The 27,263-nt window shown below is 34.9% G+C and overlaps 1 protein-coding gene across 1 annotated transcript in view; it reads right to left on the bottom strand.

Moving 5' to 3' along the window:
• Positions 1-27,263, bottom strand: part of LOC139145930 (serine/threonine-protein kinase BRSK2-like) — an 83,360-nt gene that overhangs the window by 16,783 nt on the left and 39,314 nt on the right. The window contains exons 2-5 of the mRNA XM_070717378.1: positions 8,067-8,161; positions 6,913-6,998; positions 5,563-5,703; positions 873-1,023 (exon numbers count right to left, since the gene is read on the bottom strand). Of these exons, the coding sequence (XP_070573479.1) occupies positions 873-1,023; positions 5,563-5,703; positions 6,913-6,998; positions 8,067-8,161 (473 nt within the window). The remainder of the gene's footprint in view (positions 1-872; positions 1,024-5,562; positions 5,704-6,912; positions 6,999-8,066; positions 8,162-27,263) is intronic.

Here is a 27,263-nt window from a genome sequence, read left to right on the forward strand (position 1 = left end):
GAATGAAAGCTTTTGTTTAAAACAGTCTGATACTTGTTCACCATTTCTCTGTATTCTAAACAGGAATTTCTTATTTGAAACAATTGTGAATATCTTGATTCAAAGGGTCATAGAATGTATTCCATACTTGATGAATCCCTGGTTCTGTACCAATGTAAATTTGTTTGAACTGCCTTCTATAGTTTGGTGTTCCTAAGGCCCATGGGATTAAGGTTTACTAAAGAGCTGTTTCCACCTCAAAGCCCTGGATACAGTACATTACCATATCATTAGAACACCAAACTACAGCAACGTTAGCAACCCTTAAATTCACTTGTTAATACAGGGGTACCTCATTGAGACTGGGATTATGTACAGGACAATGAAACACTGTGTTACAGAATAGTTTGGTTACAATGCCCTGTGGCTACAGCAGTAATGAATGGAAAGTATTACAAAGATTATATGACATCTGCCACTAGAGGGCCTGTGTTACACTGCATACCGGTACATGTACCGGTATGGATACTGTGGCAAAAACTTTGTACTGTATCGTCTTTTGGTAGAGTGGAAGAGTTTCAAAGAATAGTTTTCAGGGTGCAGCAAGAAGATGGGTTGCTTTGGGACAGATTTCTTTGGAGTTGTCTACTGAAGAAATTCAACAGCAAGGCACATGTACAGTTTGAAAAATAACCTCTTTTTAAACAAAGGTGTGTATACACTCCAACTCCGTTATGATCAAATAAATCTGACCCTCACTATACTCCACCATAAAATACAAGTACATCACAAAAATATTAAGATACAAAACCTGTGAAATGGAGAGCATATTACTACAGGGTAGTGAATATATGAAAAGTAAAAGTAGACTTTGATAGCAAAGTGTGTCTTACCTTGATAACTTCAGGACATGCATAGTGGGGTGATCCACAGCTAGTTTCTAACATAGAGCCTTCTACTTGTAATGAAGCCATACCAAAGTCTGCTACTCGGATATTGTTCTTGTCATCTAGCAGTAAATTCTCAGGTTTTAAATCTCTGTGACTGTGTCGGGAAAGAATGTGACAATCCAGTGACAAAATTATCAACATTTGCTTGCAAGAAAATATTGACGAAACACATGTACACATACGCTGATAAAAATAATGCTAGGATATTACATGTCTTTTCATGAAAGCAACTTTGGTTACCGTGTTTGGTACATACATGTATGATACCAGATATTTGATTACATTCCTAAACAAAATACCTTTTTAAGCTTACATTGCATCTTCTTTGCAGTTTAAAAATGTCTTGGACTAACATATTTTACAACATTTTTACCACTGATTTAAGCATCACAAAGTGTACATGTTAGCTATGGATTACTTTGATAATGAGAAGATTACGTCTAACATCTATAACATGAACGTGCACATTTTGTGTTTATCATTCCTTGTGAGAAATATTGTTGGAAACACATCCACAGTGAGTAAAATTATTGATATTTTGATGTGATGATTATCATGTCTCCAGATTATTTTCCTATACATGATTACCTTTCACTTTGGTCACACAGTATGGTTTTTCTCAGACTCTCATTTTATGAGGAAGAAGAATAAGTTTTGATGAACTATAAAAATTCTAAACACAGATCACCAAATCACAAAGCACTGTAATCATTTCACACAATGGCAAAATGTGTTTTGGGGACTTTCAGATCTACAGCGCTAGCATCTCTGGTCTATGTAGTACTTGTATTCCCATGAAGGAAACATATCTGTAACACTGATTTATTTCCAAATGACAATCTGACCAAATTTTCACACTACTGGTGAACGTTAAAGACATTTCTGAAATCATGAATGGTTTCCAGGAAAACACCCATTGCTGTAAGGCATGTATTCAATGACTTTATTCATCATCATGAAATATAAGTACTAAATTACAAGTCATCCACACGCTGTGCTTCCAACAATCTGCTAACCAAGAATTCCAGCTTTCTGCAAATCCTAATGCTTGTCCTATTATGTTTCAACTGGTTTACCATTAAGGTTTAATCAGCAGTTTCCATAGTGATGCTCACATGGTAAGCGTGTACAAGGAATGGAATTACAGCTGCAGGTACCTAGAGGCTGTGATTAAACCATTTTTGTGTCTGAGATAATAGCTCCTCATTTTGTATGAAGACTTAAAAAGATAAACGTGGAATTCACAGAAACCTGTCTGTCGCTGGAGACGTTACCAAACAACATTAATAAATGTATGAGTTGACTACTTTATGTCCAGTTAATCTGAAAATAACTGTAGATTCCAGTATCTGCTGACATTTGTGTACCGGTAGACAGCTGATACTGACAAAATGAAAGTAGAAATACTGTACACAGAGGTGTCTGTTATTAGACCGTTTCAACTCAAGTAATATGAAACACATCTCATAGTTTGTTATGCATCTTACACTTTCTCAGAAATGTTTTCCATATGGCTTCTCTGAAACCATATCAGTTACAATCATTAATATTAAACTCACTGTTTTCTCCAGATTTCCCAAACAAGGGGGTGATGTCCCTTTCTGCTTGAAAATTTTGGGGGGTTTTGCTTCTGATTGAAGGGGACCATAATAAATTATGCAAATTTAAGTTATGCAAATTGGGTTTTTTGTGGTACTAGCAAATTAAGTTTTAAGTGTGAATCAAACATTAAATTAAAAACAGTCTGTGTGAGGCTCCTAGTTTTTGCTCTTATCCATGTGGCAAATGTTTAGTATATTAGAAGTTATATTCAAATCATTCGCACTTTATTCATGCGAGTTCAAACAGTTTTGTAATCTGGAGGTAAAGTTTAGATGATAGTTCTGCAGATTATTTTTCAATTTTGTTACATTTCATAAATTATCTGGCCAGCAAATACAGAACAATAGAATTATCTGTTTCCTTTGAGAATACAAATGATTTGATGTATTTTCATCTGCACATGTACGTATGAAATATGACACATCTATATATTCCGATGTATCACTTACGGTACACATCCGTTGGTAACCAATGGCAACAAAAGGAATCAAATGGTACTCCTGATTATCCCTTAGCAACAACAGCTAGTACTTGCAAACTATTGTTTTACCATGGCAACGCTGATAAAATCCCTAGATGGATGTGTTTGTTTGCCTAACAAAACACCATGAAGCCTTCACTTCCTGTCTTTACACACACACAGATCACATGTACATGATAAGATAAGTATCCCTCTGGCTGTGGCAACCATACCAATACTTATACTACCCATATACCGATACCGTATATTCTCCAAGTGACCATCATTATTTTACAAAAAATTCATAGTAATGTATTATATATTCCTTCTTGCAAGTCTGTATTTTGAATCTAAAAACAACAATACCATTCCAATAAGAAGTAACTTATCATCTCATAAGACAATAAATCTGATTGGATTTGGTGAATGTGCAACAACAATCTTTGTCTATGCCTTCAAATGCACAGCATTTCTAACATATTAATGTTGGTTATGTATCGTGATGCAATGTGACCGATTCATCAGACGATTGGTGTTACAAAACAGACATCCAATCTGGGATTGGTGTTACAAAACACACATCCAATCTGGGATTGGTGTTACAAAACACACATCCAATCTGGGATTGGTGTTACAAAACACACATTAACTGGCCATATGTTGGGTTACAGCATACATTTGTTTTTCATCACGTTTGAGAGTTGCAAGAACACTGATTTGGGGCGACTCTCAGGCCTTCAAGCAACAAACGTACATTATTACCCTCATGGCCAGTCAATACCAGTTATACACAATACTGTATTGAACTTGAAAAGCAGGTACTTCTTAATCAGTGATGGGAGAAAGATATATTAGCATTTCATTTATGTAAAATTATTACAATAAGGACTATGGTTAAAATATGAAATCTAGAGAGTATGACTCATTATAAATTTTGAATATTCATAACCGTTGATCTTGCACTATATACACATTCCATTATGATTTTTGAAGTAGAAAAATAAGATATATGTAACATACAAGAGAAAAATAATGGAAAATAAATCAACATACAGCGGACGGAGCTTTAAGAAGTAGACACCTCAAACTTGGGAGACAAATTTTTCTTCAAACTTTCCACGATGAAAATTTCAAACATTCTCATGTCAAAGCAAGAATAGGAATCAGGAGTTGGTAACTGAGCAAAATTTGGTACTTGAGACCGAACTAAACAAATATTTACTGATATTTGAAATACAAAGTGGTTGCTATCTCTGTCCTAACTCAATTGAGAAAAAGTGATTATTTGATTTTCACAAAACTAAGATGGTGAAATCTTTCCTTTCTTCAAAAGTTTCTGGCAAAATGAGCCCCCACCCCCACCACCCCTGTAGACCAGAAAAAGAACATAAAAAATTGAGAGTCCGAATATCTACCCCCATGGTGCATTCTGCTTTAGTGTGCTGTTTGGAATAGGGCAATTAATGCACTACTGTGACCATGTACAGATGAAAATCCTCATGTATTGGAGTCTCTAAGCCGCCAGGCATTCTACAAGACACCAACGCAGTGAACTTTAACAAATCAATACTTGGTATTAAAAATTGAAAACATGCATTTTGTGAGAAATTTTCATCGTGACACCCCTAACTTCCAACTTATCAATAAGATTGTTTGTGTCTTTGACAAATATATCTCTCTGGTATTGACTGTAACGTGATCAATGAGGAAATGTGGTTCGTTTCCTGTACAAAATTTGATATCCGGTTGACTACTGTATATACTGGCAGAACTACTGTAACTCTTTGTATCATAATGTTGATGATGTAATATGGTAGTTAGCAAACTTTCAGTGCTTCATGTGTATGTTGAGGCTTAAAAAATGAATTTATTGTTGCACTATCAAACCATTCAGTTACTCTACCAGCAGTTAGGTTTACAGTGTGGGATAGATGTGGTGTTGGACAGATAGAGGGTTAGGGATAGATATACAGTGTGAGGTAGGGATAGGGTGTTGGATAGGGATAGACATGGTTTGGGACAGGGTCTGGGATAGGAATAGTGTATGGGATAGGGATAAGGAATAGGGTGTACATGTGGTGTGGGATAGAGATAAGGAATAGGATAGGGAATGGGATAGGATATTGCGTGTGATGTGGGATAGAGATAGGGCGTAGGATAGAGAATGGGATAGGATAAGGAATTGGGTGTGGTGTGGGATAGAGATAGGGTGTAGGATAGGGAATGGGATAGGATAAGAATCTGATTGGTGAATGTCCACACTATATATCATCTACCGGTGTACCAGTACTGATGAAGACAAAGAGGAAAAATCAATGCCTAGATCAGAAAAGGTTGCAATGTATGTTTATCAGTGACTGAATAATAAATATTTACCAATGTCTGTCAGTGACTGTGCACACGTACCTTGACAGTCTGTTAATGATAGTCACAGTGTTCAATAAATGACAGTCTGTCATTGAGTGTGTACATGTACAGTACCAGTACATATATGACAAGCATTCAGAGACAGTGCACTTTCAAAGTACACATAGCATCCAATGTCAAAAAAGAGAGAATACTGCTACATACCATATAGAATGTTTGTGACAGAAGTCTATCGCTGATATGATCTGTCTGAAGAATTTTCTGGCTTCCTTTGGAGTGAGTCTACCTTTTTTCACTAAGTAATCAAAAAGTTCTCCTCCGGAGACGTGTTCTAATATAAGATATCTGAAAAGAAGTATGATTGTTACCATGGTAATGAAAATGCACTGCGAGCAGAAATTCTTAAGACTGTTGGAAAAATGATATTTTCTGAGAGCTGGTACAGCTGTACTTTCCTTCAGTGCGGAAAATCATTTGCAACTTCCATGATTCAGTATGCAAATAATTACCCTAGCAAATTGAGGGTCAGTTGTAGTGCCCATCTGTCTCCTGCATACCAGTACACAATGTGATGCAGCTTTCTCGAGAAAGTGTCAATTATTTCACAAAAATCTAACAAAATTTCATTTTCAGACAAATGTGAAAATTGCAGGGCTGAGTGCAAAATATGCTCATATATGGAAATTGACTCCGTCCACAGTGTATCGACTTGGCTATAATGTGTCTAACATGTCATGCATGACTGTATTTTGTGAATTACCAAATAATTGGCATTCCTTTGATAAAGCACGATAGTGCAAAACAAATTAATAGTGGTGAAAAAGTCGGTCAGTCATCATCTCAATTTGCAAAATACATCATTTCCTAGTGAAGCAGATTCACAAAGATTCATCCATGAAAAAGTTATTTTATCAACTGAAAGATATGGTACTGTACCAAGGTATGCCACAACAGACAAATACTAAGATTAAACACTCAATAACTGTACTCTATTCCAAAATAAAATTGATGCAGGGTGTTCAACTGACTCAGTACATTAAAGAGAATGCTAAACAAGGAATCTGAATGGACCATGGTACAAACCAACCCATCTGTGCCAACATGTAAAGGAAATATCTTTATTTCTTGCTACATTTGCACAATGTGGTTTTGTTGGTATCATAGTCTATTTGAATCCCAGGTTTAGTCCATTGAAGTGAATGTGTAGAATAATGTATCATTAGGTAAAAACCTGATGAAATTGGTGAAAACAAATAGATTCACAAATTTATTTTGTTTCATAAACATCATAATTGTATCAATATACACTATACCGGTACAAGTGTGTACGTACAAAAACAACTGTTATGAACATATTATCATAAATGTTTTCTCTTTTTACACACCATATCAGTTTGTGTACGTGCAAAAACAAACTGTTGGTAAGAAAATATTATCACAAATATTTTCTCTTTTTATATAAACATAAACATCATAATATAATCAATATATATTTCAATATGTGTTGACATCAATAGTTGTGTGTGTGATGAATTTTGTGAAAAATATACTCACAAATATTTTCTATTTTCATAAACATCATACAATCCTAGTACATGTGGATGTTCAATCAATTTCATAATGGCTATTTCCCTTTCAACCTGTCAGCAGCAAAGAAGAGTAAATCAGTACATTATTTGCTGGATAGACACACATGCCCTGGACACTGTGCTACAACCACAGAGGATAAGATGATGGCTTGTGGAGCTCTAGAAATCACTTTCTTATCACTGCAACATCATACAGTGTCTGCTTTGCAGCCCACACACTGTACGGTACTAATAAATATCAGTTACAGTACATCAGCTGTAAACAATTGCAAGATGTCAGTCTCTCCCTTAATGATGAAATTCTCTTCGGTTAGAAAAGAAAATTTGAAAGGTAACATATTGGTACAACATAGTCGTGCTTAATATCAGATGTCCAAGCATAAAACTATATCTCTGTTTGTTTCTCCTGTGATGACAGCTGTTCCATCTAAAGATGGTACCCCTCTGGGCATCCGAGGTACACAAATGGAGGCAGCATTACATCATTGACTGATTAAGTTCTTTTCCATGAACTCAAGGTGCCAATGGTTTTCTACATTCCATGAAAATGTACCAATATGTACCAGTATGCAACATCAGACATTTTTGATCTTAAGAGGCAGTGGATAATTAAAACGCTCACGAGAAACGCAACTTCCATATTTAGGGGAAGTTGGTTTGGCTGTATTTCAAATACCGTGTAAAAAATCACACTACAGTACGGTACACGTTTTTATGCACCGGTGCTACACCATTCTTTTGACATACATGTGGTTCAGTGCACGTGTAAAGTAATGTAACAGTCATTTTAGATACACTGTTTCAATTCATTTCATTCTATTGGTTGCATCATTGTTGAGTTGGCGCTGGACAGAGATTGATTTTAGAGGAGGGTATGTTGGGGGTGGTGGGAGCAATGCGAGATCCATACTGTGACGCAATCTCTGATTGTACTGGTAGGTACATGTACGGTACGCTGGATACAGAATGAGGCTGGGTTGGATTTTCGTGCTTCCAAACTTTTGTTTAGGAAGGGAGGGGGGGGGGGAGGAGGGGTATTAAGACCAAATGCAATTAGTTGCATTTACAGTGGGCATGCTTTAATTATCCACTGCCGCTTTTCAGGTTGAAAACACTCACCTTCATTAAGACAGATTCACTAAGTTTATCCCTGTTCACAATTTTAATTGCAACTTTTCTACCAGTGACACAGTGTACACCAAGTTTGACCAGTCCTGTAATTAAAATAAGACGATGCACCGGTATGTGATAAGTTTTAGCGTTAAAAAATTGGAAAAACCTTGTGGTAAAATGTGTCCTACAGATGTAACTAGACAAATCTTGCAAAGTGTTTGGCTGCTCATTACACTCAGAAATATGAAGCGGTGTGCAGTGAGTTCCATGGACTCGCTACACTCAAGAAATCAGATGAAGGCAGTACAAACAAAAACATGTCTATTTAAAATAATACCTGTACAAACCTGTATCAAAATATGCATACTGGTATTTATAATGGATGTTTGTGCATGTGATTTTGTCCATTGAAAGTCTGGACTTCAACCAAGTTGGCAACCCTAGTGTACTATTTCTGTAGTCCCCCCAATACAAATGCACTGAAACACAATGGAGTCCAGGAAACATGATTGGGCAATCTGAGTAAACTTTACAGGGTACTGCCCTAGACAAATACAATACAATTATTGTGTGAAATAATTTTGAAACCTGTATTGAGTACCAGTACTTTTATGACTAAGTTTTGTAAAAAACCCCAAAATTTGATTTTTGCTGTAGCAAATGGTTACCATTATGATAGCATTTTGAATTTCAATTCTAAGTATTGTTACATACCGGTAGATATTGAGATAAATACCGGTACATACATATTGGTACACATCCAAATAATCATCCACAGTAATGAAAAGCTATTTCTTGTTTTGATGTTTAATGGTTCCACACACTGATCATTTCAAACAGTAATCTGCGTCATTATGGAGGGCCCCTTGCAAGTGATGGTTACTTTAAGGTCTCTTGCAAAGAAATGGAATACAAAACATCAAATCAATGAAGAAATAATGAGGACATTGAAAGGAAGAAATAAGTTAATGGGGACAGTGGGTCATTTTGTTGAAGATGATAACATCACAAGAATGGCCTTATCTATATAACCTCTCAGGAGACATTGCACACTGAAATGAAAGACAACAAAGGATTGGCTTTAGTACACTCTACATTCACTTATCCCTAAATGGGAACGGTGTCCCTGGCTTAATTCCATCCCGAGTGACTACACACAATGACAAATCTTTCCCTGGAAACCTTGACAAAATGAAGGAAAAGCACAGAAGGACTAAACTGTCATCATGGATGGAAAGGGGAATTACGTCTTTATCAAAATTGAAAATCTCTATGACAACAATCGGTGCAACAGAAAAACAAAGTATTTTCTGTGAGAAAATTAATCGGTAAAATCTAAATTTTTCTTCATCAGTTTTTGCCTCTCATCACTGCTACATCAGTTTTTGCCTCTCATCACTGCAGCATCAGTTTTTATCTCTCATCACTGCTGCATCAGGTTTTGCCTCACATCACTGCAGCATCAGTTTTTGCCTCATCACTGCAGCATCAGTTTTTGCCTCTCATCACTGCTGCATCACACTCACAGAAAAGCAAGTGGCATTACTTCATGACAGGATTGTTGACAACTCCTTGCACAGGTTTGACGTTTTGCTAAATTTGGAACCATTCATGGGCATAACTATTGACAGCAATTATCCACGGGAGAGCTCTGCTGTAAAATACTGGTGAATATGTCCATGGATTGACACATATCAATGATTTCAAGGCTTGTCCATAAAAACAACACAGCTCATGAGAGACTGGTAATTTTCCTAAAACATACACAGTGTACCAATTTAACAAAGAAATGGTGAATGAAAACTTGTCAATGTCCTCAAATTGACTGAAAGTAGATAATTATTGCTCACTTGCAGTATATGTAGCTACCAGGTACATCACCACATGTGGTAAATTTCTTTGTTTATGCCTGAAAGCAGATGTACCATCTCACAGTGTCTCCCAGATTGAATTGAACTACCTCACATGAGTAATTAGCAATTGGCCACCTTGTACATTCATGCAGATGAAAGCAAAAACATGTTTATGATCACATCAGCAGCATGGTGTGCAACATATCACTTATCCTGTACAACTTAAAACCCTGATGTTGTTATCCATATAGTAAAGTACTGCTCTCAAGTACATAAACTGTCCAAGTTTGTAAGTTTTGTATGCATTTATGGTAGAATTCTGCCTCGGGGACAGATATGCAGACTCATCAGGGATTTTACGGGTTGGTCAACATCGCGAAAGATAGGAATGGTTACTCCTTTTTCATTAACATCACTATCTTTCTGATGTTGACCAACCTCTGATAAGTCCACGGATTAGCATAATTAGTTGTGCTGACTAATTAATTACAGCATGTGTGTATGAGAGATATACGTCCTTGTAATGGAGTGTAAAATAAATAAAGAGTCACAGAGGCTAGGTTAGGTTATATAAATCACTTATTTTATTTATTCCGATCAGTCAGAGAATGAAGAAAGGAGAGAAAATGATAGAGAAAACAGTGTGAAAATCTCAGTAATACTTTATGGGTCGTCTGTGATATAACTCCAAAATAACTTCACCAAATTTGATGAAATCTGCTGCAGATACTGATCCGAAAGATATCTAACTGTGGTGTAAAGCATTTAGTAGTGTGAAGTTAATTAAGGATTCATTTACATATTTAATGAACTTTGTAATAAGGTATATGACTCTAAAGTTACAGCATTAAATTTCATGAAACGTGCTACATATGTTGATCTGATAGATATCTACCGTAATTGTCCCATGAAGCATTGAGCAATGTCAAGTTGATAAACAGATCATTTGCATATGAAATAAAGTTTTGTAATTAGTGATTTAACTCTGAGAGTACTGTGGGAAAGTTGATGAAACCTGCTACATACAATGATCTGAGAGATATCTGATTGTTCTGTGAAGCGTACTACTATTAATGAACCTGTTGTAAAACATGTGAGCACATTCAGTTCACATCTGGTTTTGTATTATTTCAGCTGTGGGGGAGTGTCTCACACTAGTATCTACGGTATGTTCCAACTTACAATGTACAAACACACAGATCTCTGTACTCTTCATGTACATGGCAGTTTATAAGGTATAATTGTTAATTCTTGGGAATGAAAACAGTAACTAGACAAGGATAAACACACAGGCTATTTGTGGCTCTAACGTTTAGCCAAAAAGAGACTATGGGGACTCCTATTACTTGCTGGTTTGCCTTGTGGCTAATTTTGGTTCAAAAATTACAGGTTACCATGGTAGAACAAAACTGTGATACGTAAATTTCAATTTGCATGTTGCCAAAATAAGCATCAAACACATCCTGTCACTAATAGGATCTCATCATTATCTTGACCTTGATGCTAACTCACCATGACAACACATGGTTCAACAAAAACAATAAAGAGACCCCACGATGAAATTTCTTTCAATCTATATTTGTTGATAGTGACTACAGTTTAGTCCTTGGTACACACCTACAGGTACTGGTACACATGCAGTGGAAAGTGTAATATTCTGGAGACTGATTCAAGAAATAAAGTGAAGCAAATTGATGAGTGGATCAGCTTGTCTTTTTTTATTCAGGTAAAGCCATAGCAGCACCACTTCAAGTATGGCACTCTGCACAGCTTGGTTGCCAAGCTTTAGAAGATCCTGTATGGGATTCATCGGGAAGATTGGGGGGGGGGGAGGGGGGGGGGGGGGAGAGGTAATTTCACTTGCTACAACTTTGAGACTTTGAGAATGCCTGAGCAAGCAAGCTAAGTTCTCAACCTTTCATCAAAATGGTTATCAATGGTGATATTGGAGCTATCTACAGGGAATTAGGGCTGGATTGAAAGGTGTTCATTTAGTTGTATCGATACCTGTATGATGAAATATCTGGAGATTGCTAACTTGACCTTCAGAGTGTATGTCAGACTGGGTACAGTGCATAGTGGTCACACCGTAAAGGATTTCACGGCATATCCTTAATCAAACGTATGGGCCAGGGGGTGTAACTCCTATCTATACCCCCAGCTGAGAACATTCTACGTCATCATGATCCTCTCCCCCAAATATCAATCCCAGAAGACTTCTAGTTTGTACGTCATCTGTTGGATACACAAAAGATCTGTAAGTTACAGCTGACAGGGAATCAATTAGCAAAATTCCTGGTTGTCAAGCTTCCGACATTACCAAGGGAATAGACATGACAATAGTGACCTCCCCTGTCTGAGCACACTGATGGTTTGGAAGTCATAGAAACGATATTTCTGCTAAAAATGTAAACTTGCACATGGTCTGTCTAGGGAGCCTGTTCCTCACAAATATTTATTGATGTTTGAAATTGTTATTTTGATCACCATGGACACAACATTTTATTTTGACACAAACTTGGCTCCTGTATCTATTTTAATGTATGGTTTGTTACATCTACTCTGATTGCATGATAATTAGACTTAAAGATACCGGTACAAGTCTGATACTTTTAGAAAATAGTTGCTTAAATTCAGTCAGAAGTGAAAGTTAGGGCCTATACCGGTGCTTATCAAATGTGTTGGTTGTACGGTACACAAAAACCAGTAGAGCTAAGTTATCTTGATAATCCCGTTAACTTCTGTAAAGTTCAGTAGAATTCCTACAGAAGTCTATAAAAATTTTATTGACTGTTTTCAGAAATTTTGATGCAATTTTTTAAAGATTTCAATAAACATTCTATGTGAGGGTTTTTTACTCTGCATAGTGCTATATTAGATGCTATGATTTTAAATCAAGGTACTACAACAGATTAAAGAGATTGATACCTTCCATTCAAAAGTCTGATTGTCTGGCAAGGGAAACCAATAGAGATATTAAACTATGACATTAATTTTCCCTGCGCAAAGTAACCAAGTACAACATAGGATTTTGGATTGAGGTTTGTATGCTAAATGTTACCAGAGTTCCTTGATCATTCTATTTAGACATCTACAGTAGTTACCAGATACCAGAAGTCATGCCATGGAACAACAGGAATGGTACCGTTGCTTCTACAGTACAGCACCATTCCATAGATACATCATGTACGGTATGTTTCAATTGCTCAGTCAGGACATGTCTGTATCAAATGTAGCAGTTGTTGCAATGTATCATAATTGGAGGGACAGTACCATATCTTGGAGATATTATATTATATATGGACAACAGATGCAACATTTTAGCTTCATGATGAAGAATGCATTTTATTGATAAGTTAGATTACAAAAAAGATTTATAGTGATCTAGTTTACAATAACTGTTATTCTGAAGCAGCAATCTAAATACCATATTTGTTTTGACAAATAGGCAGTTCAGTGTATGCCACCACCAACTTAACCTTAATGGTAATAAGATGTGTTTTATAAGTAATTGGTGACTATTACTGATGCTAAATTTTCAGGACATATGTGACGGTACACTTCATCAAACTCTTCCAAAATTAATTACATCAGCATTTTTTGTTCAAGGCAGTATCACCTGTCAATTTTCTCTGAGTTCCTGTTATCAACATGACTTCTTAAAGGCATACCAAATCAATCCCTACAACGTCAAAGAAGACATAATTTCTGTCTTACGAAAGCTTTTGACTAGGACCTATGCTTTTAAACCATGTGACCAAACTTTGATAAAGTCTGTAAAATCCATCATATTGACAAATGTACTGAATAGAGTATTCACAATTCTCAAAACTCATCTCGGCATCTACCGTGACCTGTCACTACAACTCCATATTTCATCAGTGGACCAACTGAGAAAATATTCTCTGGGTGATTTATTATACACAATATGTCGCTGCATGTTCATACAATAGTGCACAGTGTGCTTCATTTCAACGGTATGCTTCAGTAGAAAGTACCATCCGTTCATCAATATGAAGTTTTTCAAGCTGTTCAATGTCCCGTGCACGTCTGAGAGATGATGAGTAGAAAAAAAATTCAATTTCCTAGTGCCTGCATGTATTAAAGAAAGTTTAGAAGACAAAAATTGACCTATCCAAAAGAGAAATGATAAAAATACTCGAACTCAGGAGTAATGTCCTTGTTTTGGCGTTGAAAGCATGAATTGTCAAATGATTAATGTTGATGATGAAAGTGAAGATGCAATTGTGATGGTGATGATATTATACCGGTATATATTATAGCCCAAACGTGGGTTTATGTGCCCGAGGGTAGGTGACCATTTGCCCGACGTAAGGAGGGCAAATGGTCTCCTGCCCCGAGGGTACATAGTCCCATGTTTGGGCTATAATGTTTTTATTACATGCCTCTCTTACTCAGTTTGCACAAAAATATTTACGTTTATTGGCAAATTATAGTCAAATGCTTTATTTTCATTCTAGACGAAAAACAGTTAAAATAGAATGATTTTCATCATCGAATGGCGCATTGATATTTAAACTACTGTTATGTGGTATATCAATATTTTTATGCGAAATTTTCCAAAAAAGCGGATTTTCTGTGCAAAACATGAAATTTCAAGGCTTTTACATCGAAAAGTTTTCAAGTTGAAAATAGTTCCGGTTCACTTTCAGTCCAGTGATGACTATGCGGCCCGCGACATCATCGACGAGTTACCATTGATTGAATCCTATGGAGTATGCAACATTCGATATACGAGGCATGTAATAAATGATAATAATGATCACTGTGATGAAGATATTTGAATCTGTTAAATCTTTTCAAAGTATCTTCCTTGGAGGGGTTCAGTTCAAAATAAACCAGAATGACTATGAAAGTAATACTATATGGTTTTGATGAATTTGCAAATCAAACTATTTTCCACAAGTTTTGATTGCATACATTATCTGTACATTACCAACAACAGTCTCAGTATGAACATTCATGCCTGAAGTATCCAAATTACTTTGTCATGTGTTTTGAGATGTCAGAGAGACAAATGAGACCATTTGGTAACAAAAGAACTGAACTCAATTTGAAGGCAATCAGCACAACTTGATTCTAAGGAAACCCACGCCATAACAGTGTTTGTTGTGGCAATGCTATGATTAAGTACCTTCTTCCAAAGGGTAAAGATACACAGCAATTCCAATCATTGAAAGTGATGACATCAATGATATTTTAAGTACACTCAATTTGCAGATGGACAAGACTTGGCTGTGTTTATTCATGCTATAAATACCGGTATATGTGAGTGACGAAGGCAATCATTACATAAAGATTACTTACTCTAGTCTATTTTCCTATAAACTCACAATTCATAAATGTCAAACCATCAACTGCCAGTAAGAATATCTGGAGTGTGTGTGTATGTGTGTAATATCTCTATTTTTTTGTAGTGCTGTGATAACATTGGCAGGACACTGTATTGCGTACTACGCATTGCAGGGTCAACGACCATTAAGGTACAGAATCTGTATGACCTATTATATATGTCCTCATAAACTAAGATTGGTTGTGAGGTAAACACCCTTAAACCATTCCTGTGTTTGCTCTACTGTACCGGTACTGCTATGAGGTCATAGGATAGGTGATTTTTTAACATCATTGTCAATTCAATGTAAAACAATTCAAAGTTGATTGACTTAATTGACACATTGAAGTTTGCGTTGTGTAGCACTGGTACCTTTTGTGTATAATTGTTTCATTTTGTTTTTTTGTTTGTTTTTCAATTCTGGTTTTGTCCAAAATTAAAAGTCATGTCTGATAAAAGATTAGAGTTCCCTAGAGTTTTACCTCACCCTCAACGATTTCAATCTGCCCTCGGGAAATAATTATATTATGGTGAATTAAACATGTTGACAAATGGAATATCGTAGTTTTCTCTTTAATAAACTCCCGACCCTAAACCATAAAACCTGTTACTTTTTCAAATTACAATCAATCTCATTATATCTTGGCAGACAACCATCATTTCAAATTTCAATATCTGTCTCGATAAGAAAAGGTTTTCATTTGTATCATTACACCAATAATTCACAATTTTCTTTGAATATGAACTTATTTCTGGTTTCTCATTTATTTATTTACTTATTTATTAAGTTATTTTTATGCAAACCATTTGACAACACAAGTTATTCTAAACACTTTGATAATTCTTTTTTTCTCTCTACTTTAATATTTACGGAATGCTAGATTACAATAGGCTTTACATCTCCTCTTGGGACTTTCTACCATGTTGATTTTATTGGTTCAGCAGATAAATAAGACAAAAGCAAAAAAACAAATAAACAAACAAATAAATAAATAAACAAACAAACAAATAAATAAATATTTCTTAACATTTCAATTCAGTCTGCTCTCCTACTGCTGTAATTTCTTTGTATATTGTCTAAATATACCGGTAATTCTGCCGACAAATCTTAAATTCAGACTATAAAGATATCAATTACACCATTTCAGCCTTGCAAATAAACCATTGCATTTTGAGTTGGGCTTGACATGTAAACATTACTAATTACAAGACCCAAATCTCATAGATAACTCTTAGTAAACAAATGAAAAGACACTTCATCTTTTTTCAACATTCAGATGAGTGACGTAATCGCTACTCTTATTAAATTAACAGTTTGTCATCATCCATTTGAATTTTCAATTCAATAATTCATATTGACAAGTTCAGACTCTGGGATTATGTTATTATATATCTACATTAATATTTAATCCACTAATCAGCCTCCAATCACTTCCCTGGAGACTCATTGAAATTCTCCAATTCATGACACTAAGTCACCATCTATTGGCACTGCTATAGTATTACTGAGCAGTGTTATCCTGTACTGAAAATATTGCTATGATTATGATATTACAAGGTGGTGTTCCTTTGCACTATCAAGTAGTAGCTTTGTGATCCAGTGTCTGTAGTTCCTTGAATTAGTGAGTAATGCATTGTTGTACCGTAGTGTCAGTCACATACAACTCTATAGCACAGTCCAAGCTGATATGAATATTCATAACTATACAGTATAACCGTGAAATTGGGTTAAAATATCTGGATTACAACACTAATCAAGACACTATCATCTTGAAACATTTGCAAAACTGACAAAACAGAGACTTTACCAGACTGACTGCAATTCACTCCAAAAATAATAGTTGTACTCATTATTTATGCACTGTGAAGAAAATTTGGCACAACTCTGTTTACTTTTGTATATTTATGACATAGCTGTAATGTCACGTATTATTAGCCTTAAGGTGTAAGTATTATTGTACTAAGACAGAAAGGAAATATTTGGGTATATAGTGCTAACAGATCTCCAAGAGGTGTGCCTTCTCAAAATGACATTGTCAAAATAAGGAAATGTCAGATTTTTTACAATATTTGTAGGAATAAGTACCCAGAGTAAACTTACATTTTATTTGAATTCATCCTTCTCTCAGTTTCAAACTGATAATAACATGTTATTAATTGCTAGTAAAAGCTGCAAGGCAGAGAAAGTCTTTAACAATATCACTCTTCAGATATTTTGTGTCATCTTTGAGTTTCAACATTCCCTCCTGACATCAACTGTCCATCTATCTGCAGTACATTATCACCAGGTGAATTGGTTCAGCAGTAATGACCTGAAATCTATTCAACTGTGTCTGTGGAGGTTTGTTTTGCTGATAGAGCACACAGACTTGATACCCAATACAATTGTACTTTGAACTTCTAGGCACAACCGTTGTCATGACGTACATTCTGTTACTGATATGCTTGTACTAAATAAAAGATTGACCATTGATGTAAACTGAATGCGTACATAAACGTAATGGTTTATTTCCTGGGCTGGTACATTTCCATTTTTATACCGTATAATAGGCTTGGTGGATCTGTAGACTGAGGCAAGCAGTTCAAAGGGTTAAGATAATGGAGGTCAAAGGTTATGATAATCGTTCATTGTGAACTATTTAAAGTTAATATATGGAAATATTTTACGTTGAAAATTTATGAATTACCTCATCTGGTGAGTTGTACATCATTTGTGATGAATAATAATACCAATTTAGTTATTGGATAAGATTTATATTTACAAGATTTACAAATTACAACACTAATCCATGAGTTTGATATGCATATTGAAAATTTGCTACCGTGTAGTGGCTCCATCCCCATGAAAATTGAAATACCTTCTATCACATCGGTGTGCCATGGTAGCTTTTAAGTATTCTGAACTCTTTGAACCAATTTATGAACTTACTAATATCACCTTGAGTCAGTTCTACATCAGTGCTACTGGTCTGTCATTACATCATGCACCAGGTTAATGGTAATATTGTACATAATTTTCTAAATTCAAAGAAAGGTCTCTCAAGTCATACAGGCGTAAAGCCTTGTATCATATTGCATTTTGCTTATCCCAAAAATTCCATCCAATCATAGGAAAGATGTTTTTGACTCCTATCATTCAGCAATATTATTGTCTTTGAAAATGTCACTATTTTAATCCTTCAGGATGGACTCACTTGATTTTTCAAAGTAATTGCAGAAGCCATATAGAATATTATCTACTTGTTAAAATCTCAGTTATAAATCATTCATCACAAATGTTTCAGAAACATCAGGGGATCATACTGTAATTCAGTTAGAATTTCTTTATACGTTGCATTGGATTTCAAACCCTCCTATGGAAATAAATGCAAAAAAAATACAACTACTGGGTTATAAATACACTGTCCAATCTTGTACGGTATTTAGAAGTAACATTTCAGTACCAGTAGTTTTCTGTAGTATCATGACAACACAATACACCTGTACTATGCATTCATTCAGTCTACTAAACTAGTCAAGAGAAATTACTCATCTGATGGAAATTTAAACATGAATAACTTGGTTTCCTCAGCATTTATAAATTGCTTGAAGGCAAGACACAGAATTGATAGGTGGTTAGAAAAAGTATCACGTCTTAATATCCTTGGAGAGTACTCAGACACCTGATTAAAACACAGTCCAACAAATTGAGACATTCAGAAACAGACCATGAGTTACGTTTGGAAAATTCATAATTGTGAGATGACTGATGAAAATGGCCATTTGTGATCTTGTCCTTGTATTGGTCATCCATGATAACAATATGTCCAAAAAGTTCATCTGCATACATTTGAAATATGCCGAAATATTCTAACAACTTAAAATAAATATATCATAACAGTGAAATATGATTTGTAATGATGCCATCTGTACAACAGCAATAGAATGACTCATCCATTTTGATATCATTTACATATCACAAGCTTTGACCCATAAAATATGGAAATCATCATGGACTTTCACACGTCTTCCATTGTTTCATAATATCCAGGTCATTTCACACTTCCATATTGTCTGATCAATAGATTCCATCTATATTGAATCGTCAGTCAAGGCAGACATGATGTGGGAAGACACCTAGACAGCACTGGCATGCTTTCTGAATGTTAAATGTAACAATAGTCTCAAATGTACTCACATACTGTGTATGACTCATATTAACCCTTAGAGTGCCAGTCTCAATAAAATACACCCCAGTTATATTTTTTTTTAGATTTTTGCCAAAATTTTGATAAGAAGCTGTGGCCAACGAAAGTGATATCCATTTGGTCTAAAGTTATCCAAAAATTACAGAAAAATTCATAAAAAAACGGTAAAATGCTGCACTAAAAGTTTGGTTGGAAAAATTACAGCACTCAAAGGGTTAACAGGAACCAGCAATACAATACTATTTCAACATCAACTCTATGGACTACAGCAGTATATCCACATCTACACAGTATACTATACCTGGTAGAATGTCTACTCTAATCTAGAACCTCTCCTTGGATTGATGTACCGGTACATTGTGCTGTATGTACCGTTCATTGAAGCCAAGGAAAATTTCTAGACTAGACTACTTTATTTTGTCCTTTGGAGACATATCTTTAAAAACACAATTCTTATTTCACCACCTGATCCTATCAAATCATAATATGAATCAAATTATAAATGTTTGAATTCAAAATGACCAAGTGGTACACATCTATCATATCATGTGTAATGTTTCTTCTTTGTAATATTGGCTCTCGATCTGAATATCAATAGTTAATTAAATCAAGGCTGCCAACAGCATGGTCTGGTATACCATTACAATGAGGTTATGCTACATTTAAGCAGGCTTAACCATTTGAGTGCTAGTCAATTATATTTTAATTTTTGCCAACATTTTGATCAAAAAAATTAGCTAAATTATGAAAAAAACTTACAGAAAAGTTCATAAAAATTGGTAGAATATTGCACTAAAGTTTTGGTGAGAAAAATTACAGCAGTCAAAGGGTTCATACCTGTGCAATATAAGGTACAATGTGCTTCTACCAGTATATGATAAATTTATCAGGTAAAGTGTTATGCAATTCATAAAATTTATGATTGATGAATTAGTTTTGGTATCAATGGATTACGGAGTAAATATTGATGGTTTATTCTGAATCAATTGGTTCACATACTTCAATCACCGGGTCCCTCCACACCGTGCTTCAATCATTCTAAATTTAGACTTTTGCCAGGGCATACAGCCAGCATTTGTAAGTGAAGTACCATGGAATGTACAAACATTTGGATTTGTAGCTGACCAATCAGAGGATCCATTCCAATGAAGTGGTCTTTTAGTCAAGCTTTCATTGTTGTTACAATCACTTCACACCTTGCTCATAAGTATTTAGTTAATGAATTACTAAACACAAACAGACTGAGGTCAGTTGTAATCCTAACTGTCATTACAGCATTTACAATTACTAGACAGTCAACATAATTGACAAGTTGTCAATATCCAGCAAAGATATATTATCTGTGATTATAATTGAAATGAGCACTTACAAAAGAGTTGACCTGTCATAATATCAATGAGATTACATATTACTGTCATATGGCACCAGAACATTGCTTGTTTTACTATGGCATGTCAAGAGTCAGTGCTTTGAGTTTTTCTAAATAGACAGGTAACATTTTGTCACATATTGTATATTTTGAAGAATCCATGATCCAAGTTACCACACAGAAGATAATGCATGATTATTTTCATGGATCCTGTAAAATTGATCAGATTTGTTTCCTATTGAGAGATATTTTGACTACGGGAGTCCCTAATACAGGTGCCACTTTATCAACAGGATAGCAGAGAAATTCAAACCATGTGTCCCACAGAGTACAGGACTCAAAATAGAATTTTTGTTTTCAAAATAATCTTTTTAAAATGTTGACAGAATGAAACTGAATATTTGTGAAACCAATGTTATCACAGGGAAGCCATTACATGGCCTGTGTATTGTATGTCCGGGAGATACTGGGTGACTTTCACTGACAGCGCGTTGATTAAATCTAATGAAATCTTATAAAGGTGTAACTTAGATGAAGTAGATGTGTGTCAACTCAATCTTCTTGTCTATCTATCAGAATAACAAAGCTGAAAGCAGATGTGCCACTGTGTCTAATATAACCCTAGCTGGCTCTGTAAATTACAAAACCGCTGACTATAGAATGGAATATTTGACTAAAACCCAAGCAAATCTCTTTAAACTTTGATTTATGGTTTTTCAAAACAAACTATGTATAATGTTGTTATGCTACATTACTGCTCTGCTGTTTATACTTTGGATATAAAAATTAAACAAAAAAGATGGAAAACTGAATTATTCAATATCTTCAGAGTCAGTCCACTGTTCATGAAATAAACCGGGAAATAGAAACTATTACACAACTTCAGGATGTAAATACATGTATCATGTAATGGCATAAATAATTCAATACTTTCTATTTTATATCATTTCTATTTTGGGTAAAAGTACACTGAAAAATTCATGATTTTGATCAGGAGTACAGGATAGGATGCAAATTTCAATTGGAAGTACAATGACATTTTAATAGACATAGACATTAGATAATCATAAGTGTATAGACAGTATGAAATGAAATGGCTTATAACCCTACACGATCTAGGAGTCAATGCCAGCCTATCAACAATCCAGTCATAGTGTTTGTGTTATGATGTCATTACCAAACATTTTTATATTTGGCAACCAATGAACAATCTTGTGTTTTGAAGTTGTTTCTACACATTTTTGAAATTTGGCAGGTGTGCCACATTAACTTAAATTTGTGAACATCCCTCAATGTATTAATTTTAATCCGTTACTGATATTGCAATAAATATTCCATGATGGACTCATAAGAGAAATTTTGACTTTGTTTGAATTTTATCCGGAATACCAAGTCAATCTAATACATTTTGAAAAGAAGAATAATTTCAACTGAAATGCTGGTGACATTTCAATTTTGTTTTCATTGATACCAAGAACTTAGAAGTACAATGACAATGCAATGAGAATGCAATAACAGATAGAATATTTGTTGATGATTTACACACCATATTTCTCAATTGAAATAGCTGTACAAATGATCAGTGGTTTTGTTTGCATCGTAGAATACAAAAATTGCTTACATGTACACAGTCTATCATTGATCACTTTTTCCAGTTCTGAGAAATTTTCTAAATCTGCGCACGTAAAATAATTCAACCCCACTTACTATACATACCCTACTAATTGTACATGTACAGTATGTTAATCTCATATTTGTATTTGTAAGTGTTTTTGAAAGGCCATTCTTATTTTGATATTAGAAATATCTGCAAGTTACAAAAATATTGAAGTATTCACATATTGGTCCATGTAATGTGCATCAATAAAAAAAACACCAAATAATCTGGTGTCTTGTTATAGTTGAATATAAAATCTTTTTACCAAAAACTTACCAATAATATTATTATTTTATAGTTTTAGTGATGACAAGAAATTTATAGATATAGAAAACATCTTGGGCCACAATATTGGATGATGGGATACATTATCAGTAATAATCTGAGGGAATGACGTCACAAAATTCACTGGTATTGACAAAGCTATAATACAATAATGAATAATTAAATGCACAGCAATGTCTTGGATACAATGTATGTAGAATAATTGTATCTTTTTGTAGAAGTCCATATCAATGAGGAAAATAATGCTATGCCAGCATACGGCATGCACAGAATATAACATACTGTACATTGGGTCCATTAATTATTACAACACACATTATAAACAAAACTTACTGCCTTTGACGGCAGGGTGTTTTTATGAGTATTGTGTGTAAATTTGCACTGACTAAATACTATCATTATTCAGTGACTATGGTATCTGTGTACATAGGTGTCAATCAATCATGGATGTCAATCAATCATGGATGTCAATCAATCATGGATGTCAATCAATCATGGATGTCAATCAATCATGGATGTTAATCAATCATGGATGTCAATCAATCATGGATGTTAATCAATCATGGATGTTAATCAATCATGGATGTTAATCAATCATGGATGTCAATCAATCATGGATGTCAATCAATCATGGATGTCAATCAATCATGGATGTCAATCAATCATGGATGTTAATCAATCATGGATGTCAATCAATCATGGATGTCAATCAATCATGGACGTTAATCAATCATGGATGTTAATGGATGTCAATCATGGATGTCAATCAATCATGGATGTCAATCAATCATGGATGTTAATCAATCATGGATGTCAATCAATATTGGATCATGGATGTTAATCAATCACGGATGTCAATCAATCATGGATGTTAATCAATCATGGATGTTAATCAATCACGGATGTCAATCAATCATGGATGTCAATCAATCATGGATCATGGATGTCAATCAATCATGGATGTAATCAATCATGGATGTTAATCAATCATGGATGTCAATCAATCATGGATGTCAATCAATCATGGATGTCAATCAATCATGGATGTCAATCAATCATGGATCATGGATGTCAATCAATCATGGATGTTAATCAATCATGGATGTCAATCAATCATGGATGTCAATCAATCATGGATGTTAATCAATCATGGATGTCAATAAATCACGGATGTCAATCAATCATGGATGTCAATCAATCATGGATGTCAATCAATCATGGATGTCAATCAATCATGGATGTCAATCAATCATGGATGTCAATCAATCATGGATGTCAATCAATCATGGATGTCAATCAATCATGGATGTAATCAATCACTGCTCACATTTTATGTTGATGTTATTGTTCTTAAAAAACCTATCTACAGTTTTAACCATACACTTCCTACAACGTACAATTTATCAAGTTTGAGGGAACTTCAAGTTCAATCATTATTCCATCAGGGGATTCTTGCACTTCAATATTTATGTTTTAAGGAGGGGTGGGGGGGGTCAATGTTCAACTTGGACAGGGTTTGTTTGCCATGTGCATATTTGAGTATCATTAGTATCTACAATGATGGAATTCAAAATATTGAAATAAAGATACATTAGATATGATTTGATAAGATAAGCAGTATCTGATAGTATATGCAATGCATTTCAACATTAATCATTATTACACTGCATAACTCTGTCTACCTATGCTGCAAAGAAATCTCCATTCTGTATTATTTAAATCACATCTTTTAAAATCAGATATGTCTATTTTACAGTATTATCTACATTCTTAATGGAAATATCTTGTAAAATCACAGCACTGCTGCAATAAATATCATTTGAAACCTTGATAAAGAGCATTTCCACAGAGTAATATTACTGTGGGTCTATATTTGGAGATGTATCTGCTGCTGTAATGTACAAACAGATGGTTTTCTCATAGATTACTATAAAAATATCTTTAATCTGATACTGAACAGCTGCAACCAAAATGATATCAAGCCCTCCACATCTACTACCCTGTATTGAAAACCGACTGATATCAAGCCCTCTACATCTAGTACCCTGTATAGAAATCAAACTGTAGCACAGTGAGTAAACAATGAGGATAGACCAAAACAACAGGGATAATTCAACTTATGTGGGCATTCATCAATGTATCAACTCTTCCACACCTAATTCCCAGTGTAACAGTCCAACAGCATCAATCAAAACAATTGGGCTATACTAAAACAGACGTGATGAAAGGGTGAAGCATTCGCTATGCACAACATCAATGCAGACTTTCCCTTGAGGAAATTATATGGTACATGTCATTTATTAAATGTGTCCAATACACTTCACTGTCTCAATCTATGTACAAGACCTTTTGAAAGACACTGACAGCCTTCAAGCTAAAGACTTGGCTGCCATAGCTGCCATACATAACACTCCCCAATGGACGGTGTAGACATGTATTTCTTGAAAGAATGCTAACTGTCTTCATGTGTCTAATCCTACACTTCAATGGACAATATACCATGTAGAGATCACACCGGACAAAACTATTGATTGGAAAAGAATTCACACAGGACAGCAAACACACCTCTTAGGGTAAACATGCATGTGTACATTGTGATAGCAAAATTTGTAACGGATTGATAATAAGAGGATTAATTGATTCTTAAGTAACCTGTCTGAGGAGTTCACCTGATTGCACTGCCTCCACTAATCTGATGTAAAATTTATGCCAAAGGGTTCAGGGAGATCTACTAAATCCACAGGTAAAATTAAAATATGCAATGCAGATTCAAATTACGCACTTTACAAAGAATGTAAGATATGGTATACAAGGTAAAAAACTATAATACTACCACAGTACTGATAGGAATACTAATCTTGCAAAGGCCTTATAATAATTGTTACTGAGAGATGCTGTTGACTGCAATCACACTGGGATGGTTTTTGTCATATCACTGTTTGGTACAACTTGCACTGTACCTGAATAAACATCTTTGATTGGCTGAGAGCATTTTCTGATCTAAGTCCCTGATTGGTTGAAATAGTTTTATGATCCTGGTCTCTGATTGGCTAAAATAGTTCTATCACACTAGTCTCTGATAGGCTAAAATAGTTTTATCATACCAGTCTTTGATTGGCTGAAATAGTTCTATCTCCTAGTCTCTGATTGGCTGAAATAGTTTTCCATTGAAGATTTCTGAATTTTCTGATTTTTGTACAACAGATTTTTATAAAAGAATGACACAAATTTGCAATACCAAATAATGCCCTGTGTATAATCTAACCATCAGCGACGAAAATATAGGTCAGGGTGTAATCTGCCATAGAGTTCTATGATTAACGTACCCTGCGTGTACCCTACGGCTAAAAAGTTATATGCGTAACGTACGCTTTGTATACCTACATGTAGCTGCCGCGCACTGCATCATGGAACCGGTAAAAGAACTATTACACATCGTGTCACATCACAGTGATACAAATGAACTCAGATATTACACATTGTGTCACATCACAGTGATACAAATCAACTCAGATGTTACACATTGTGTCACATCACAGTGATACAAATCAACTAAGATATTACACATTGTGTCACATCACAGTGACACAAATCAACTAAGATATTACAAATTGTGTCACATCACAGTGATACAAATCAACTAAGATATTACAAATTGTGTCACATCACAGTGACACAAATCAACTAAGATGTTACAAATTGTGTCACATCACAGAGTCAGATATTACACATTGTGTCACATCACAGTGATACAAATGAACTCAGATGTTACACATTGTGTCACATCACAGTGATACAAATGAACTCAGATCTACCATTACTGTGTGCTCGCACAGAAAGTCAGCATGTAGGTACATGAAAATTGGCTTTTTATAATGATCATGAGAAAATTGGTCATGGCAGTCTGATATCTGTTATCTTTTGTTGTGAAAGGTTGATGTAGCATGCCATTATGCCAATATTTCACACTTGTCAAATGACATCTTGACCCCCCTGAGAATAATCCTTGCAGGACAAATAATGGTACCTAGCATTGTGATCATGTTAATATTTTCTATCTCCAGTAGCATCTTCAGGCAGAGTTTCTCATGAATTAGCTCAATGAAATCACTATTACTGTGTTTGCCTTTTGTTTCAACTACCATTCTAATAAACATACAAGTCAAATAATTCACCAGTCATTTTGGACTGGTAGAAGCACGGTCCCTCCATCATCTGCAGAAGCAATACGGCAACACAAAAATATCATTACAATACCAGTGTCAATCTTCATTTTGAGTTACATGCATGTGACCGTATGTGATATTTTTAATAACTGTTTATGGTTAACTATATAGTATGCACCTCAAACTTGACAGACTTAAAGTAGCGACTCAGGTTTATTGACATGTATTTTCAATCTGCATTTTCACATCAAAGAAGAGGTCACACACCTTACATGTGGTACCATACTTTTTTTATCAGATATTACACAAAAGAGTAAACACCAAAGAGTTCGG

This window comes from Ptychodera flava, chromosome 1 (genome assembly GCF_041260155.1).
Source record: "Ptychodera flava strain L36383 chromosome 1, AS_Pfla_20210202, whole genome shotgun sequence".
Lineage (NCBI taxonomy): Eukaryota > Metazoa > Hemichordata > Enteropneusta > Ptychoderidae > Ptychodera > Ptychodera flava.